Source organism: Oryctolagus cuniculus, chromosome X (assembly GCF_051225735.1).
Source record: "Oryctolagus cuniculus isolate XC-2025 breed Fujian yellow rabbit chromosome X, ASM5122573v1, whole genome shotgun sequence".
In the NCBI taxonomy this organism is placed as follows: Eukaryota; Metazoa; Chordata; class Mammalia; order Lagomorpha; family Leporidae; genus Oryctolagus; species Oryctolagus cuniculus.
Window position 1 is genome coordinate 131,743,398 of NC_142888.1, and position 16,565 is coordinate 131,759,962.

At 56.9% G+C, this 16,565-nt stretch overlaps 1 protein-coding gene across 15 annotated transcripts; it reads right to left on the reverse strand.

The window, feature by feature from the left end:
* Positions 1 to 4,190: 4,190 nt before the first annotated feature.
* PNCK (pregnancy up-regulated nonubiquitous CaM kinase) lies at positions 4,191 to 14,623 on the reverse strand. Of its 15 annotated transcripts, none has more exons than XM_089324642.1 (12): positions 14,534 to 14,622; positions 13,926 to 13,995; positions 13,602 to 13,733; positions 13,316 to 13,390; positions 13,090 to 13,228; positions 12,861 to 12,984; positions 12,686 to 12,761; positions 12,498 to 12,610; positions 12,339 to 12,417; positions 12,162 to 12,249; positions 11,913 to 12,057; positions 4,191 to 4,303 (listed from the first exon to the last, which is right to left on the reverse strand). In XM_089324642.1, exons 2-11 carry the CDS (start codon positions 13,991 to 13,993, stop codon positions 11,920 to 11,922), a joined length of 1,032 nt encoding a protein of 343 aa, XP_089180768.1. In that variant the 5' UTR covers positions 13,994 to 13,995; positions 14,534 to 14,622; the 3' UTR covers positions 4,191 to 4,303; positions 11,913 to 11,919. The 15 variants fall into 15 exon arrangements, with proteins under 15 accessions (XP_089180768.1, XP_051693450.1, XP_089180767.1 ...); XM_051837490.3 differs by lacking the exon at positions 4,191 to 4,303 and adding an exon at positions 6,456 to 6,692; XM_089324641.1 differs by lacking the exon at positions 4,191 to 4,303 and adding an exon at positions 6,456 to 6,783.
* Between the last annotated feature and the right edge of the window lie 1,942 nt (positions 14,624 to 16,565).

A 16,565-nucleotide genomic window follows, 5' to 3' on the forward strand; every position in this document is an offset into this window, starting at 1 on the left:
CAGCAGGGGGGGGACTGGGGAGGGTTGGGGAGGGAAGCGCTATACCTCACGCGGGTGGGGGGGGACAGTGAAGAGAGGCGGGAGCGCAGCGGAGCGCTGTCCTGCCCGCGTGCGGCGACCGTGGGGACCCTGTGAAATGTGCCTATGGGCCGGCCCCGGAGCCACCGGCCCGCCCCGCGCCGCTCTCAGTGGGACCACGCACCGCAGCCTGCCTCTCCCGCGACTGTTACTTTATTCTTTGGGGGGTGGGGGTGGGGTTCCCTGTCCGAGAGATTATTGCACACACGGCTGCCTGTTCCCTGGGCCCAGTCCCTAGGTGCTCAATCAGCTGAGCTGGGCCCTGGGCCTCCCGCCACTTCCCCCCTTCAGGAAGAGCGGGTGCCACCTTGTTTGCCAAGGGACCTGCTCCCAGGCCCGTCCCTGTCCCCGGATGGCCGTGTGTGTGCACGTGTGTGTGTGCGTGTGCACACACGCGTGTGGGCGGGAGCTGTTCACTCTGTAATCACCTCCCTGTTCTGTGAGGACATGGGGCTGGGACAGTGCCGCGCGGGGGGCGGGGGGAGGCGCAGGCCCGGGAGCCACTGGGCGGGTTCCTGGCCGCACATCTGGCACCTTGACTGGTTTTTTCTCTTCCCCCACATGTCTTGACAGCATCACTGGGGCTCTTTGTGACTCAGGGTGGTCAAATGCCACTGCAGGAGATGGGGTCTCCGGCAAGGGCCGGGGGGAGGGAAAGGAAGAAGAAGGCCTCAGTTTTGCCGCTGTCGGGTTGGGGGGCAGGGGAGGGGCCGGGCTGCAGACACACACACTCATTCATGGCAGTCCACACCCCTTGTGGGCGGCAGGCATGCGCGCGCGCCCGTGTGTGCGTGTGCGTGTCTCCACTCACACCCGCACGCTAGCCCGCTTACACACGCACTGCCATCTCGCCCTTGAACCTGGAGGCCAGGCTATGCTTGCTGCGTTTTGTAATCCACGTCACAGTTGCTTTCTTTAATTGTTCTTCCTGAATAAATGGTTTATTTAAGATACTGAGCAGAAGGAAGCTACTTGCTGAGCCCCCCCTCCCCGCCCTGGGCACAGGAGGGTGCTGGGCTGGCAAGGGGACTCCGGGACTACCCACTCCCACCTGTGTCAGTGCTCTGCTGGCCCAGCCCGACACAGTCCTCGGGCCAGGGCTTGTTAGCGCACCTACTCTGCGCCGCACACTGCTGGGATGAGGACACAGAAGGGCACAGAGAGCAGCATGGCCAATGAGGAAGTCACACGCTAGGTGACAGTGCCGGGGAGGGAGTAGCAGTTGCGGTTTGGTACCTGATCCCCAAGACACTGGGTGGGATCAGAGCTGCATCCTGCCTTGGACAACCAGGCCAGGAGCAGGGGGCTGCACCAGGACACAGCAGGGCAGAGGGTAGGAGGGGTGGGCGTGGCGGCCTCACAGCCAATGTGGGCGTGCGTGCAAGGCCTAAATGCAGGACACAGCTAAGCGTGCGCCACTGAATGGCTGAGCTGGCAGGAAAGTTAAAGAGAGGCTCAGAGGTCAGGGACGGGGCGGAGCTGTTGGGTCGGCTGGCCTCGGAGCTGTCCCCGGTATGAGGTGGGGGTCACCTGAACCCCACTAACGGAAGCTGGGACAATGTGTGACCTCGGATTGGGTGGAGTGCCATCAAGAGCATACAGTTCAGAATTTCTCTCTTGGAGGGACACCCAGATTTTACTTAGATTGTGACCGCCCAATAAAAATAGCAAAGCTTAAAGCGCTCACATAATAAAGTCGTTAGAAGTCATAAAGGACCTAGTTTTGCCCCAGACTGCCTGGCAGAAGCCCAAATCCTCTGTAAAGAGACATCCTTTAAACACAAGCCTCAAAGGATTCCTACAGAGAATTTCAAAAGAGATAATGAAGAAAATCATGAAATGTACAAGCAAACAAGCCACCTGAGGGAGAGAGACGTACAAACATATACATCTCAAAATCAACCTGCAAAGATAGCACATTGTGAACACGTGATATGGGGCCAGTGCTGTAGCCTAGTGGGTAAAGCCACCTCCTGTGACACCAGAATCCCACATGGGCACTGGTTTGAGTCCCAGCTGCTCCACTTCCGATCCAGCTCACTGCTAATGGCCTGGAAAAGCAGAAGACGGCCCAAGTGTTTAGGTTCCAGACACCTGGAGGAAACTCCTGCTTCCTGGCTCCTGGCTTCGGTCAGGCCCAGCCCTGGCCATTGCAGCCATCTGGGGGAGTGAACCTACAGATGGAAGACCTCTCTCTTTGTCTCCCCCCCTCCCCGCCTCTCTCTCTCTCTTTCTATATAGATAGATAGATAGATAGATAGATAGATAGATAGATAAAACTATGCCTTTGAAATAAATAAATCTTTTTTTATTTACATGATAAATATATAAAATAAGTATGAATAACACAGTTAAAGAAAAGTAAAAGATATATTAAAATGTTAGAAGAGAAAAAGAGGCTATCAAACAACTAGGCATTCTTGATCATGGACCACATATGACTTTTAGAAAACAAAAATAGACCAATTAAAATAATTTCAAGATGTGGCTTAAACAGGGTATTAAACACAGCTGAAGAGAGAAATAGTGAACAGGAAGGTAGTGTTAAAGAACTTACACAGAAAGCAGGAGAGAGAGAGAGAGAGAGAGAGAGAGAGAGAGAGATCATATAAATATGTACTTGGATTTTTAGAAGAAGAAACTATGGAAGGGGCACCACCTTATGCATGAAAGACAATGAGAGAACTGGAGTCTTGCTGGGGGTTGAATGTGGTTTGTTCTTTCAAAACTCGCTCTGGACTTTCATCCCCATGTGAGCTATTAAGAGGGTAGAAAGTTACTCCGTGGTGTTTTGAGGTGGGGGCTCAGACTGGCTTCACAAGAGGGACAGAGACCAGGATACACACACGTCCCTTGCCATGTGATGTCCTGGGCTACCTCTGCACCCTGCCAGCAAGAAAGCCAAGTGCACATGTGGCCCTGACCTCCGCACCAGCACCGTGTGCCCACTTGCACCACTTTGCTTCCTGAGTGACCCTGTTCCCGCTGCCGCCTCTCTCTCCCCCAGTCCGGGCACCATGTCCTAGGCAAAAGGAGCCACTGTGCTCAGGCCTTCGGTGAGGGTGGGGGAGGGGGCGCGGCCAGGCTCCAACAAGTGCTTCCCCCCCACCCCGAAGTGGGGCAGGAGGGGCAGAGCATGGCGTCTCCCTTTCCTGTGTGGGGCGGGGAGGGGGGAGGGGCTGGGACCCGGATGAAGCTCCTGGCTCCTGGCTCCTGGCTCCTGGCTCCAGGCTGTTGTGGGGGCATTTGGGGAGTGAACCAGCGAATGTAAGATCTGTGTGTGTGTGTGTGTGTGTGTGTGTGTTTAACTCTGCCTTTCAAATAAATAAATATGTTGTTAAAAAATTACTTTCATTTAAAGACAAGATGGGCGATCTGTCTCGAAGTGCTCCATTGCAAAGGTAGAACAAAACAAGCGCCAAACGGCACGGCTTCCGGCTGTGGGCACATGAGGACCTTGGCAAACGTTCTCCCCCAAGAAGGCAGCAGTTCAGCTGCACAAAACTGACCCAAACCATCTTTGTTGATGTGAAAATCAGCCTTGGCTTGAAGCAGCCCACTCACTCTGCAGCGATGGGCAATACCCGTCGCCAGACGCGTGGCGGCGGCAGCGAGGCAGCCGGGCACCGAGGGTCGACCGCCCTGGACTCACACTCACAGCGCCTGCTGGGGCAGTGGTCCAGGCAAGAGCGAGAGCGCCCCCGCCACACACAGAGCCATAAGCGGAAGACACAGAGGCCGCTCCGAAGAAGCCAGCCTCAGCATTTGAAACAGCAACTGCTGCGGAACAGGTGCCACGCGGGAAATAAAATCACGCCACGCACACCAACAGCGTTTCAACAGCAATCCCAGATCACGAGACCGGCAGAGAAACAGCGCGAGGCGATGGACGCTCGGGAAAACAGCGGCTGGGGATTGTGCTCAAGTCCAGGATGCCAGAAGAAACTCTGAGGGCCGGCGCTGTGTCGTAGCGGGTAAAGCTGCTGCCTGCAGTGCGGCATCCTATATATGGGCGCCGGTTCGAGTCCTGGCTGCTCCACTTCTGATCCAGCTCCCTGCTATGGCCTGGGGAAGCAGTAGAAGATGCCCCAAGTGCTTGGGTCCCTGCACCCACGTGGGAGATCCAGAAGTAGCTCCTGGCTCCTGGCTTCAACCTGGCCCAGCCCTGGCCATTGTGGTCATTTGGAGAGTAAACCAGTGGATGGAAGATTCTCTCTCTGTAACTCTGATTTTCAAATAAATAAAATAAATTGTTGAGCAAGCGAGCAAATGAGAGAGAAAAGAATGGTGACAAATTGTAGCACAGTCTATTTTACCAAAATTAAGTAAACGTGAATCTGAGTGGGCTGTGACGAGTCAAGATTCATGTTGTGATGCTAAAGAAACCTCTCAGAAAATAACTCCAAAATACACAGGGGAAATAGAACAACACACTAACAAGAAAGAAAGAAGGGAAGAGGTGCGAAGCACTGGGTCCAGGGGTTCCTTATCAGAGTGCCTCCTTACAGTCCTGGCTACTCCACTTCCAGTCCAGATTCCTGCTTATTCGCACCCTGGCAGGCAGCAGGCGATGGCTCCAGCACTTGGATCCCTGCCACCCACGTGTGAGCCCCAGAAGGAGTTCCTGGCTCCTGGCTTTGGCCTGGCCACGCATTGGTTGTTGTGGGCATTTGGGGAGTGAATCAGTGGGTGGAAAAATCTCTGTCTCTCTGCCTTTCAAATATAATGAAAATCAATTAATCAATTTTTTAAAGTGAGAATAAAAAAGACAGGAGACATACAGAAAACAACTAGCAAAATGGCAAATGTAAATCCAGTCGTACACATCATGACTTTAACCTGCTCTCTGCAGCACCTGCACCCCATATGGGCGCTGATGTAACTCCAGGCTGCTCCACTTCCAATCCAGCTCTCTGCTGTGGCCTGGGAAAGCAGTAGAAGATGGCCCAAGTGCTTGGGCCCCTGCACCCACGTGGGAGACCTGGATGGAGTTCCAGGCTTCTGGCTTCAGCTCAGCCCAGCCCAGCCGGGGCCACTGCAACCATCTGGGGAGTGAACCAGCCAATGAAAGAGCTCTCTCTTACTGTGTAACTCTGCCCTTTAAACAAGTAAATCTTTTTTAAAAATGTGAATGGTTTAAAACCCCAATCAAAAACCAGAGATTAAAAAAAGCGACATTTAAGTAGCCATACATTCTTTATAAGAGACATTTGACTAACCATACATTCTTTACTAGAGACAAATTATAGATGCAAATAGGTCGAAAGTAAAGACAGAAAAAGGGAGACCAGAGCTGTTGGCATAGTGGGTTAAGCTGCTGTCTGCGGTACCAGCATCCTATGCATATGGGCGCTGGTTTCATGTCCCGGCTGCTCCACTTCCAATCCAGCTCTCTGCTATGCCCTGGGAAGTCAGTAGAGGATGGCCCAAGTCCTTGGGCCCCTGCACCCACGTGGGAGACCCAGAAGAAGCTCCTGGCTCCTGGCTTCTGCCTGGCCCAGCCCTGGCCATTGCAGCCATTTGGGGAGTGAACCAGTGGATGGAAGACCCCTTTCTCTGTCTATCTGTAACTCTGCCTTTCAAATAAATTTTAAAAAATCTTGAGAGAGAAAGCTATACCATGCAAACAGGAAGTAACAGTGGGCTGGAGTGCCTATAATAATGTCAAATAAAATAGACTCTACGATAAAAATATTATTAGAAAAAGGGAATGTTTCCTAATGATAAAAGGCTCAACTCATCAGGAAGACATGACAATTATCAACATACATACATCTAACGGCACAGCCCCAAAACATATGAAACCAAAACTGACAACACTGAGCGGATAAAGAGAAAACTCAACTACAACAGTTGGAGATTTTGATGCCCTACTTTCTTTCATTTTTTAAGTTTTTTCTTTATTTATTTGAAAGACAGAGTTACAGAAAGAGGTAGAGCCAGAGAGAGAGGTCTTGCATCTGCTGGTTCACTCCCCAGATGGCCACAACAGCCAGAGCTGTGCCCACCCAGAGCCAGGAGCCGGGAGCTTCTTCCTGATCTCCCATTCAGGACAGGGCTCCAAGCACTTGAGCCATCTCCCACTGCTTTCCCAGGCCACAGCAGGGAGCTGGATCAGAAGTGGAGAAGCCGGGACTAGAACCAGTGCCCATATGGGTGTCGACACTGCAGGCGGCAGCTTTACCCGCTATGCCACAGCGCTGGCCCATCCCCACTTTCCATAACTGGTAGATCTAGACAGAACATCAGCAAGGATATAGAAAATCTGAACATCGTGAATGAATTTGATACCGGTAGAGCACACCACTCCACAAAGGCAGAATACACATTATTTTCAAATGCATATAGAACATTCTCCAGGATAGACCATAGCCTAGTTCATAAAACATGTTTAAAGATTTTATTTATTTATTTAAGAGGTAGAATTACAGAGAGAAACAGAGAGAAAGATCTTCCATCCGCTGGTTCACTCCCCAGATGGGCTCAATGGCTGGAGCTGCACTGATCCGAAGCCAGGAGCCAGGAGCTTCCTCTGGGTCTCCCACGTGGGTGCAGGGGCCCATGCACTTGGGCCATCTTCTACAGCTTTCCCAGCCACAGCAGAGAGTTGGATCCTAAGTGGAGCAGCCGGGACTCGAACCAGCCCCCACGTGGGATGCTGGTGCTGCAGGTGGGGGCTTAGCTTACTATGCCACAGCACCAGCCCTGTCATAAAACATTTAACAGGACTTAAATGATCCAAAATACATTCTCTGATCACAACAGAATTAAGCTAGCAATCCAAAAAGTTAGGAAATCCAAAAAATCCTGAAATTAAACAACACACTACTGAATAACACACAGTACAAAGAAACTTGACGCCAACAATTGGGCAATTCAGAGGAAATGGACAAGTTTCTAGAAACACACGTGACCAAAACCAATCTTAAAAAATAGAAAATTTAATAATGTATCCCCTTGCACAATAAAAATGTAATATAAAAATAGAAAATCTAGATAAATTTGTAACAAGCAAATCAATTTAATTAGTTATTAGAAGTCTTCCCACCAAGAAAATCCAAGCCTAGATAACCCAAGAAACAACACTAATCCCTCAGCAACGCTTTCGTAAAACAGAGGTGTAATAGCACTTCCCATTGTCTTTTAAAGATCTATTTATTTATTTATTTGAAAGTTAGAGTTATGGGGAGGATGGGGGCTGGTGGAGAGATATCGTCCATCTACTGGTTCACTCCTCAGATGGCCAGAATGGCCAGGGCTGAACCAGGAGCCAGGAGCTTCCTCCAGGTCTCCCACGTGGGGGCAGGGGCCCAAGTTGCTGGGTCATCTTCCGCTGCCTTCCCAGGCCATAGCAGGGAGCTGGTCATCTGATTAGATATACAAGTGGAATTTTAAAATTTTTATTATTTATTTCTTGGGGAGACAGCTAAACAGAGAGAGAATGGCCCTAGGCAGGACAAGAGACAGAAGGCAGAACCAAAGCCAGGAACTGGAAATTCAACCCCGGCCCCCAACGTGAGTGGCATGGACCCAGCAGTGGCATCCCTGCTGCCTCTCAGAGCGCACTTTAGCAGGAAGCCGGGGTCAGGAGCCTGAGCTGCTGTTAGAACCCGGGCACCCAAACACGGAATATTCCATATTCCATATGCACACCCTGGGAGGCAGCAGGAGACGGCTCAGAAACTCGGGCTCTGTTCCCCAGGTGGAAGACCTGGATTGGGTTCTCAGCTCCTGGACATTCACAGAGGGAAAAACTTCCAAATTTTAGGAGCGAGTGTTTGGCACAGCAGCTGAGTCCACTCGGGACACCCACATCCCACACTGAAGTGCCTGGGTTGAATGAAGTCCACACTGCACTCCGGAATCCAGTTTTCTGCGGATGCACACCCTGGGAGGCTGTGGTGATAACTCAAGTAATTGGGTTCCTGCCACCAACGTGGGGGACTTGGATTGAGTTCCAGGGTCCTGGCTGTACCCCGGCCCAGCCCAGGATATTGGGGCCTGGGGACGGTGCACTAGCAGACAGAAGCTCTCTCTGTCTCTGCCTGTCTATATGACTTTCAAATAAATAAATAAAAATCAAAAGGGGATTATAGTTGCTGTTACTATCAGACAAAGCATGGGGCCGGCACTGTGGCGCACCAGGTTAAGCCAGTGCCTGCAACGCCAGCATCCTGTACGGTGCTGGTTGGTGTCCCAGCTGCTGCACTTTTTTTTTTTTTTTTTTTGACAGGCAGAGTGGACAGTGAGAGAGAGAGACAGAGAGAAAGGTCCTCCTCTGCCGCTGGTTCACCCTCCAATGGCCGCCGCGGCTGGCGCACTGCGCCGATCCGATCCGATGGCAGGAGCCAGGAGCCAGGCGCCCCTCCCGGTCTCCCATGGGGTGCAGGGCCCAAGCACCCGGGCCATCCTCCACTGCACTCCCTGGCCACAGCAGAGAGCTGGCCCGGAAGAGGGGCAACCAGGACAGAATCCGGCGCCCCAACCGGGACTAGAACCCGGTGTGCCAGCGCCGCCAGGCGGAGGATTAGCCTAGTGAGCCGCGGCGCCGGCCTGCTGCACTTCTGATCCAGTTCCCGACTAGTGCACTTGGGAAAGCAGTGGAAGATGACCCCAGTCCCTGGGCCCCTGCACCCATGCGGGAGGCCTGCATGAAGCTCCTGGCTCCTGGCTTTGGCCTGGCCCTGCCCTGGACATTGCCACCACTTGGAGAGTGAACTAGGAGATGGAAGATCTCTCTCTCTCTCATCTCTCCCTGTAACTCTGCCTTTCAAATAAATAAAATGAATGTTTAAAAAAAATATCAGGAGGCCGGCACTGTGGCGTACCAGGTAAAGCTGCCACCTGCAGTGCCAGCATCCCATATGGGTGCTGGTTCGAGTCCCTGCTGCTCCACTTCTGACCCAGCTCTCTGCTATGGCCTGGGAAAGCAGAAGATGGTCCAAGTGGTTGGGGCCCTGCATCCACGTGGGAGACCCGGAGGAAGCTGCTGGCTCCTGGCTTCGGATCGGTGCAGCTCCGGCCAGTGCACCCAATTGGGGAGTGAACCATCAGATGGAAGACCTCTCTCTCTCTCTGCCTCTCCTCTCCTCTCTCTGCCTATGCCTCTCTGTAACTCTTTCAAATAAATAAATTAATTTAAAAAAAAAAAGAACTACAAGGAGAAATGTGTAGTTCCTTGGCCAAACACAGTTGGGACTCTTCAGAGGGCATCGCATAAGGCCCCACAGGCAGGTGGTTTGTATATTTATCAAGAGGTGACAAGGGGTCGGCGCTGTGGCGCAGCTGGTTAACGCTCTGGCCTGAAGCTCCGGCATCCCATATGGGCGTCGGTTTGAGTCCCAGCTGCTCCACTTCCAATCCAGCTCTCTGCTGTGGCCTGGGAAAGCAGTAGAAGATGGCCCAAGTCCTTGGACCCCTGCACCCACGTGGGAGACCTGGAGGAAGCTCCTGGCTCCTGGCTTTGGATCAGCGTAGCTCCAGCCATGTGGCCAATTGGGCAGTGAACCAGCGGATGGAAGACCTCTCTCTCCCTCTCTCTCTCTCTCTCTCTCTCTCTCTCTCTGCCTCTCCTCTCTCTGTGTAACTCTGACTTTCAAATAAATAGAGAAATCTTAAAAGAAAAAAAAAAAGAGGCGACAGATACAGCGAAAATCAGATCGTGTCCTGCACAGAAGCGCTTCCATGCCATTGGGAGACAGCTCACGTCCAAGCTGGTCTCTCCGAGCTGCCCTCGGCCAACCAAAGGCTGTGTGGATGAAGCCGCGGTCGGGTGGAGGATGTGGCTTGCACTGTGTGGCGTGCAGACCGCCGTGGCCCCCTCTCCTCGTGCTTCTCTTCTCCATCCCCCGGCAGCACCCCACTGAGCCCCCGTACCCAAGCCCCAGTCCCAGCAGAGCGGCCCTGGCACAGGCTGGCTCGGTTTCTGAGCACTTGCAGGCTGCCCCTCACCCCCGCTCCCCGTGGAAAGCCTGCCGCCTACCTACGGAACAGGACATGAAATGAAGCCACAAAGGCATCAAAGGCCACACAACTCACCCACGAGGCCCAAACTCAAACCCAGGGCACACTCAGCCCAGCAGTTTGCATTCACCGTGGGGACAGTGGAAAGAACACAGCCCCGAGGCCCGAAGCAAGCACTGGCAACACCCTGTGCACTAGGAAGAACAAGCCTGCTAGACATGTCCACTGTGAAGCACGCCCCTCTCGAGTCTGCTCTGGTCCCCAGCACGGGCCACTCAGAGGGGCTGGACTCTGCTGCCAGCCCACAGCACCTGAGGCTTACCTAACCAGAGATGCTACAGTCGCTCTCTGGCCACAACCCTTTTAGCGGCTCCCCACTGGGTCGGGCCCCTTCCCTCCAGCCACCAGCTCCCTCCGTGCCACGTGTCTCTTGTGCAGCCCGATCGGTGGGGATCCAGAGCTTTCTGCCCACAGCCTGTCCCAGTCCCATGGGAGGGCCCGGGACTGCCGAAGAAAGGGTACAGCCGCCATCAGACCCCGGGGTGCCCCCTCTTGCCGGAGTGCACTCTTCTGCAGGGCACATATTTGGGGGCAATGGAGGGGAGGCACGGATTTGGAAGGTTGCTCGGCGTGCTGAAGCAACCAGCCGCCGCGCAAGCACATCGAAAAATGTGACTATGGCTCCCCCTGTCGGCGAAATGACGAATTGCACTCTGCGTCGGGGCCCCCTGAGCAGGGACCCTGACGAAGACCCCGACTCTGCTGAACTGATCCGCCCACGGTTTAGGCTGGGAGAGTGGTAGTCTGTGAGTGCTGATTCTTTCTAGAAGGCTGGCTCTGGCGCTCCTGCTCAGGTCTCTCAGAGCAGCCAGCATGGTCCTTTCCCACACCACCGAGTCTTAGTATCTGGGTAAAACCACTCCTCCACTAGAGGGCGCACCCTGAATAAACCCAGGGCAGTCCCAGTTCCTGGCGCTGAGGAAGAGGTCCAGTAATATTGAACAAGCAAAACCAGAACAAGCAGGTGCCATGGGGATCGCATGTGAATGGCCGAGACGGTGGGAAGCAGAGCCAGCGCAGCTCTTGCAGGGCACGGGGAGAGGCAGATCAGGTGAAAGCTAAGGTGTGCTCCCCCGATGGGCCCGGGGGTCAGGGCCACTCTGGCAGTGGGGCGCCTGGCTTTTCTCCATGACAAGTGCCCCTCTAAATGCTCTGTGTGGCCATGGAGTAAAGGAAGGTGCGGAGCAGGCAACCCCGGCTAGGCTTGCCCTTCCCACCCGAGCCAGCAGCCCTGGAGGCCGCCCCCTCTGCCGCATTTTCTCGCAGGCTCACGTGCACTCACACCCCTAGGATGGCAGAGCCAGGGGCCGGGCTGCCTCCTACTCCGCGCTCCCAGGGGTAGGAACGGGAGGTGCAGTGGGCAAGGCGGGGTGCCAGGTGACCGCCTCTCCTCCATGCTCGCCCCACCCCCAGCTCACCATTGGCCCGTTGCTCTGTCTGTCTTTATTGGCTTGGGGGAACATTGGAGGGGGCCAGAGGACCAGGAAACAAGCAGGACCACCCACAGTTAGCGAAGCACAGAATAGCCGTGCGTGCGGTGCGTGCGGGAACGGCAGCCCCCGGAGCCCACCTGCCTCCCTCTCCGAAGAACCCCCCCCCCCGAGTCTCAACCTCTTTCGCAGAAGCCGGCCCCGGGGGTCGGGGACAGGGACAGAAAGGACCCAAGGGAAGGGAACCTGGGGAGGAAACGGGAGAGAGGCAGGGGACAGCGGGCGGTCAGGAGCGCACCCAGCCTGCCCTGTGTCCCGCCCCTTGCTCAAGCCTTGACTTTCCCAGAGGCTCCCAGGGGTGCAGGGCCCACCCCCGCACACCTGGCCATCACCACTTGGGGGGCTGGCCAGTCAGGAGACCGGGGTGGCTGTGGCAAGCCGGAGTCTGCTGGGAGGCCTGCTCGCCCTCCGGGCTCTGGCCCAGCTTCCGGATGTGGCGCAGGAACGAGGTGGCGTTGAAGGCCCGCTGCGGAAGAGAGGCGTCAGGCTCCGGCTGACCCCGGCCCCAAGACTGCAGGGACCGCAGCGGCCACTAGGCAGCGCCCTGCCCCGGCCTCTCCTCACACTGACCTTCCAGTGGGTTCGCGCAAAATTCTTCTGGATCTGCTCACTCACAGAGCCCAGGATGTCCCTGTCGGAAGCTGCATCCCCAGAGATCCTGGGGGAGGGCGAGTGTCAGCAGGGGATGCAGTGCCTGGGGCTGTGGTCCCGGCGGCCCTGGGCCAGCTGGGCGGGAGTGGCGCTCACCAAAGATGCTGCAAGGCCTGTTGGCAGGTGAACCGCTTCTGGGGGTCACGCTCCAGAAGGTGCCGGATGAAGTCTTTAGCTGCGGCAGGGGGAGCAGGGTCAGCCTGCCCCAGAGCACGGCCCCCTGGCCCCCCAGCGTGCGACCAGCCTCCAGCTCACCGGATTCAGAGATGTCATCCCAAAAGGGCGAGTCAAACTCGTAGCTGGCCCGCAGGATCTGGCTGAAGAGCTCAGGATCGCTCTCGTCGTAGAAGGGGGGGTAGCCACACAGCCTGGCAGCCACACGGCCGTCACCCCACTGGCCAACCCTCCCCAACCCAGCAGAGGCAGGCTGGCAGGCCACTCACAGGATGTAGGAGATGACACCCAGGGCCCACACGTCTACTGCCTTCCCGTAGGGTTTCTGCTCCAAGAGCTCCGGGGCTGGGGGCCAGAGACGGACACACGCTCGTGCGCATGCGTGCTTCTCTGTCGCCGCCACTCAGCCTGGTCCGCCCCCAGCCCCGCCCCTCCTCCACTCACCCACATAGCCTGGGGTCCCGCAGGCGGTGCCCAGCATGTTGCCAGCCTGGATTTTGGAGAGCCCAAAGTCGGAGACCATGATCTTGGAATCCTCAAAGGGTGTGGCATAGAGCAGGTTTTCAGGCTGCAACACGCGGGTCCCAGGGGACCGGTCAATCAGTGCCAGGGAGACAGACGTGCGGCCAGGGGCGCAGGTGGCAGGGCGGGGTGTGGGCAGCAAGCCAGGCACCTTGAGGTCGCGGTGCACGATGCCCAGGCTGTGCAGGTAGGAGACGGCGCCGAGGACCTGAGCCACCAGGTGGCTGGCGTCCTTCTCCGTGTAGGAGCCGCGCTCCATGATGCGGTCAAACAGCTCGCCCCCTGTCACCCTGGAGGCAGTCGGGGCTTCAGCTGGCGCAGGGCTCTGGGCCCAGGCTTCTGCTCCAGCCCCCGCAGCCCCCAGCAGCCCTCCTCACAGCTCCATGGCCAGGTAGAGGTGGGAGGGGCTCTCGTGGACGTCCTCCAGGGCCACGATGTTGGGGTGGTTGACCCTGCCAAAGCAAGGAAGGGCTCCTTGTGGCCAGTCCCCCCGGGGCCTCGCCGCAAGTACAGTCCCAGGCCCTTCAATAGACGCTGGCCCAGAGAGCGCCCGCCCCTGGGAGGCTGCTGACTGGGCCTGGACTAGCACGGAAGCAGCAGCCGCCAAGCCAAGCGCTCCTGCCATCCCCATGGGGACCCTGCCGTCGCGGCCCAGGCACGCACCTGCGGAGCACGGCGATCTCATTCTCCACCAGGGCTTCCTTGCCCCGGAGGGCATTCTTGGGGATGCACTTGAGGGCCACGAGGTGTGCAGAGCCCCGCTCCTGGGCCAGCACCACCTCGGAAAAGGCACCCCTGCGGCACAGCCAGATGGTGGGCACAGGGAGCAGGGGAGGAGGTGCAAGTGCAGACGGGGGCAGGGGGCTGGGAGAGCGGCAGGTGGGGAGTGGAAAGGGCTCGCCTCTGTGCCCCAGGCCACCCACCCCAGCACTCGGGCACACGCACACCACTGGCACCTCACACTCACACGCGTGTGGGCACACTCACGAGCCGAGCTTCTCCCGGAGCTCGTAGACACTGCTGATGTCCGCCGTCTGCTTCTTGAGCAGTAGCATGTCTGCAACGGGGAGAGCTGGAGGCGGCCCTGGGTCAGGGCCCGCATCCGCCCGCCCCCAGCACCCCACAGCCCCCTTCAGCCCTCCCCGGCCCAGGTGCATCTAACCCCTCCCCCACCGCCCCAGGGACATAGCTGCCCTCCAGCGCCCCCCCACTCGGGCCCTCCGACGACGGCGACACCCCCTCCTCCGCTGCCCCCACACATCCGAGAAGGCTACATGCACCCCCACCCTCGTCCACAGCCTCCACAGGCAAGCGTCATCCAGGCCACCAACCCGCCGGAGATACACCGCGCACACAGGCACCTGCCACGACCACGGCCACCCACGCGGCCACCCAGGCCTTCAGCGGCTCAGAGTAGGAGAACTCGGCAGCCTGGGCGGCTGGTGTCCGGAGCTACGTGGGCCGCGCGCGTGTGGGAGAGGGGTGCTCCGGGCCTGACAGGTGTGCCCGGGGGCTGCGGCGGCTGCGGGCTGGACCCTGTGCACCCTGCCCCTCCCCATGCGCGCGCGCCCGCGCCCGGGGCGGCAGGTGCGGACCTGGAGTCGATGCCGCAGCGTCGCCTCGCGCAGTGGCCGCCGCGCCGCCGAGCCCCCAGCCCGCGCCCTGCCGGCCCCGCCCCCTCCGCGCGCGCCCCCGCCGGCCGCGGGCGGCCGAGCGCTCAGGAGCAGAGGCTCAGCACTGCCGTGGCGCTGCAGGGCGCCTTGTAAGGCAATCCGCCGGCTCTGCTGTCAGCCTCCCTCCCTCGGTCGTTGAAGCCCGGTCCCCGGAAGCTTCAGCTCCCTTCGAGGCCCGGCTGCGCCAGCCCAGGACCCTTTGCACCGCCAGCGTCTGCCGTCGGCAAGTCTTCACACACATGTTGGCACGGTCTCTGCCTCTCCGTCTGTTTTAATGTTCTCCGGGCCACCAGAGCACTTCCTTTTTTTTTTTTTTTTTTTTTCAAGATCGATTTATTTATTTGAAAGTCAGAGTTAACACACAGAGAGGAGAGACACAGAGAGACATTTCATCCGCTGGTTCACTCCCCAATTGGCCACAACGGCCAGAGCTGCGCCGATCCGAAGCCAGGAACCAGGAGCTTCTTCCAGGTCTCCCACGTGGGTGCAGGGCCCAAGGACTTGGGCCATCTTCCACTGCTTTCCCAGGCCATAGCAGAGAGCTGGATCAGAAGTGGAGCAGCCGGGACTTGAACTGGCGCCCATATGGGATGCCGACACTGCAGGTGGCCCGCTTTACCCGCTATGTCACAGCGCCAGCCCCACAGCACTCCATGTCACCCCGAGTCTTGTCACCATTCTCAGTTAAGGCTCTAGGGTCCCCAGCCCTCAGAGTTTGTGCCCCCATCCCAGCTGCTCATTTGTGCCTCAGGAGCAGAGGTGGTCGACCACACCACGCTGCTCCCAGCCAGCCTGAACAGGGCTCCGGTCCACGGTCACGTGGACAAAGAAACACTCTCTCCCTTACACGTACATCTGTGTTTCAGAGAAGGGTGGTGGTGTGAGTCAAAAAAGATGCCACTGTTTGTGCTTTTAACCAGTACTTATGATCCACCAGACAGTGGATGTACTTTTCAAAATCCTTTCGGTGGGAGGCGCTGTGGCGTAGCAGGTAAAGCCACCACCTGCAGTGCCGCCATCCCAATGATTTGCAGCCGTTCCCTCCATAGTCAGCAAGAAGTGGCAACAAGAAAGATGTGCACCGAGAGGCGCTGTCCTGTAGCACGCTGTCCCGTCCGAGCTGTGAAGCATGCAAGCGAGTGGACTCGCACAGCGACGTGACTGGGCACAGAGGGAACCCACTTGTATTCCAAATGCACGAAACCATTTCACTGGGTGGAGCAGGGAGGCGGGGAGACGGCTGATGGAAGGCGCCTTGGAAACAAGAGGTATCGGAGACTGAGCACAGGAAGGCGCCGTCCTCCAGTTGATAAGGTGTGGATTAGGAGTCGCACGGGCTGGTGCTGTGGCATAGCACGTAAAGCCACTGCCTGTGATGCCTGCATCCCATATGGGCGCTGGTTCGTGTGCTGACCCAGCTCCCTGTTCATGGCCTGGGAAAGCAGCGGAAGATGGCCCATGTCCTTGGGCCTCTGCACCCACGTGAGAGATCCGAATGAAGCTCCCGGCTTCAGCCTGTGTTAGGAAGAGTTGCAGATTGGTGCCTCCAACCACGGGGCACCACCAATGTTAGGAAAAGAGGCGCCGAATAGAGGGAGCAGTGTACAAATGTATAACCAGACCAAATTTTTTCAGAGAAAATAAATTCGTAGAGGTGCGTGACCAGCTGCCAGCAAGCACATTGATGGAACACGTGGCGGAAGGCCCCGACCCCCAGGGGCTGGGCCTTTTTAGATTTTAGGAGGGCCGGGGCTGGGGGTGGGGTAGGGGGCAGCAGGTGGAGGGGAATTCCTGGAACTGGTCTGTCAAGTGTTCCAAGCAACTGGTCTTTCAGGTGGCCTTGGGGGTGGGGTATGAAGGCGATAGGGTGTGGGACCCAATTGAGATTCAAGGGCAAAGGATACATTCCAGTGGTTATCTGTGTGAGGAGGAGAATGGCTGAGGCTTCTGTCTG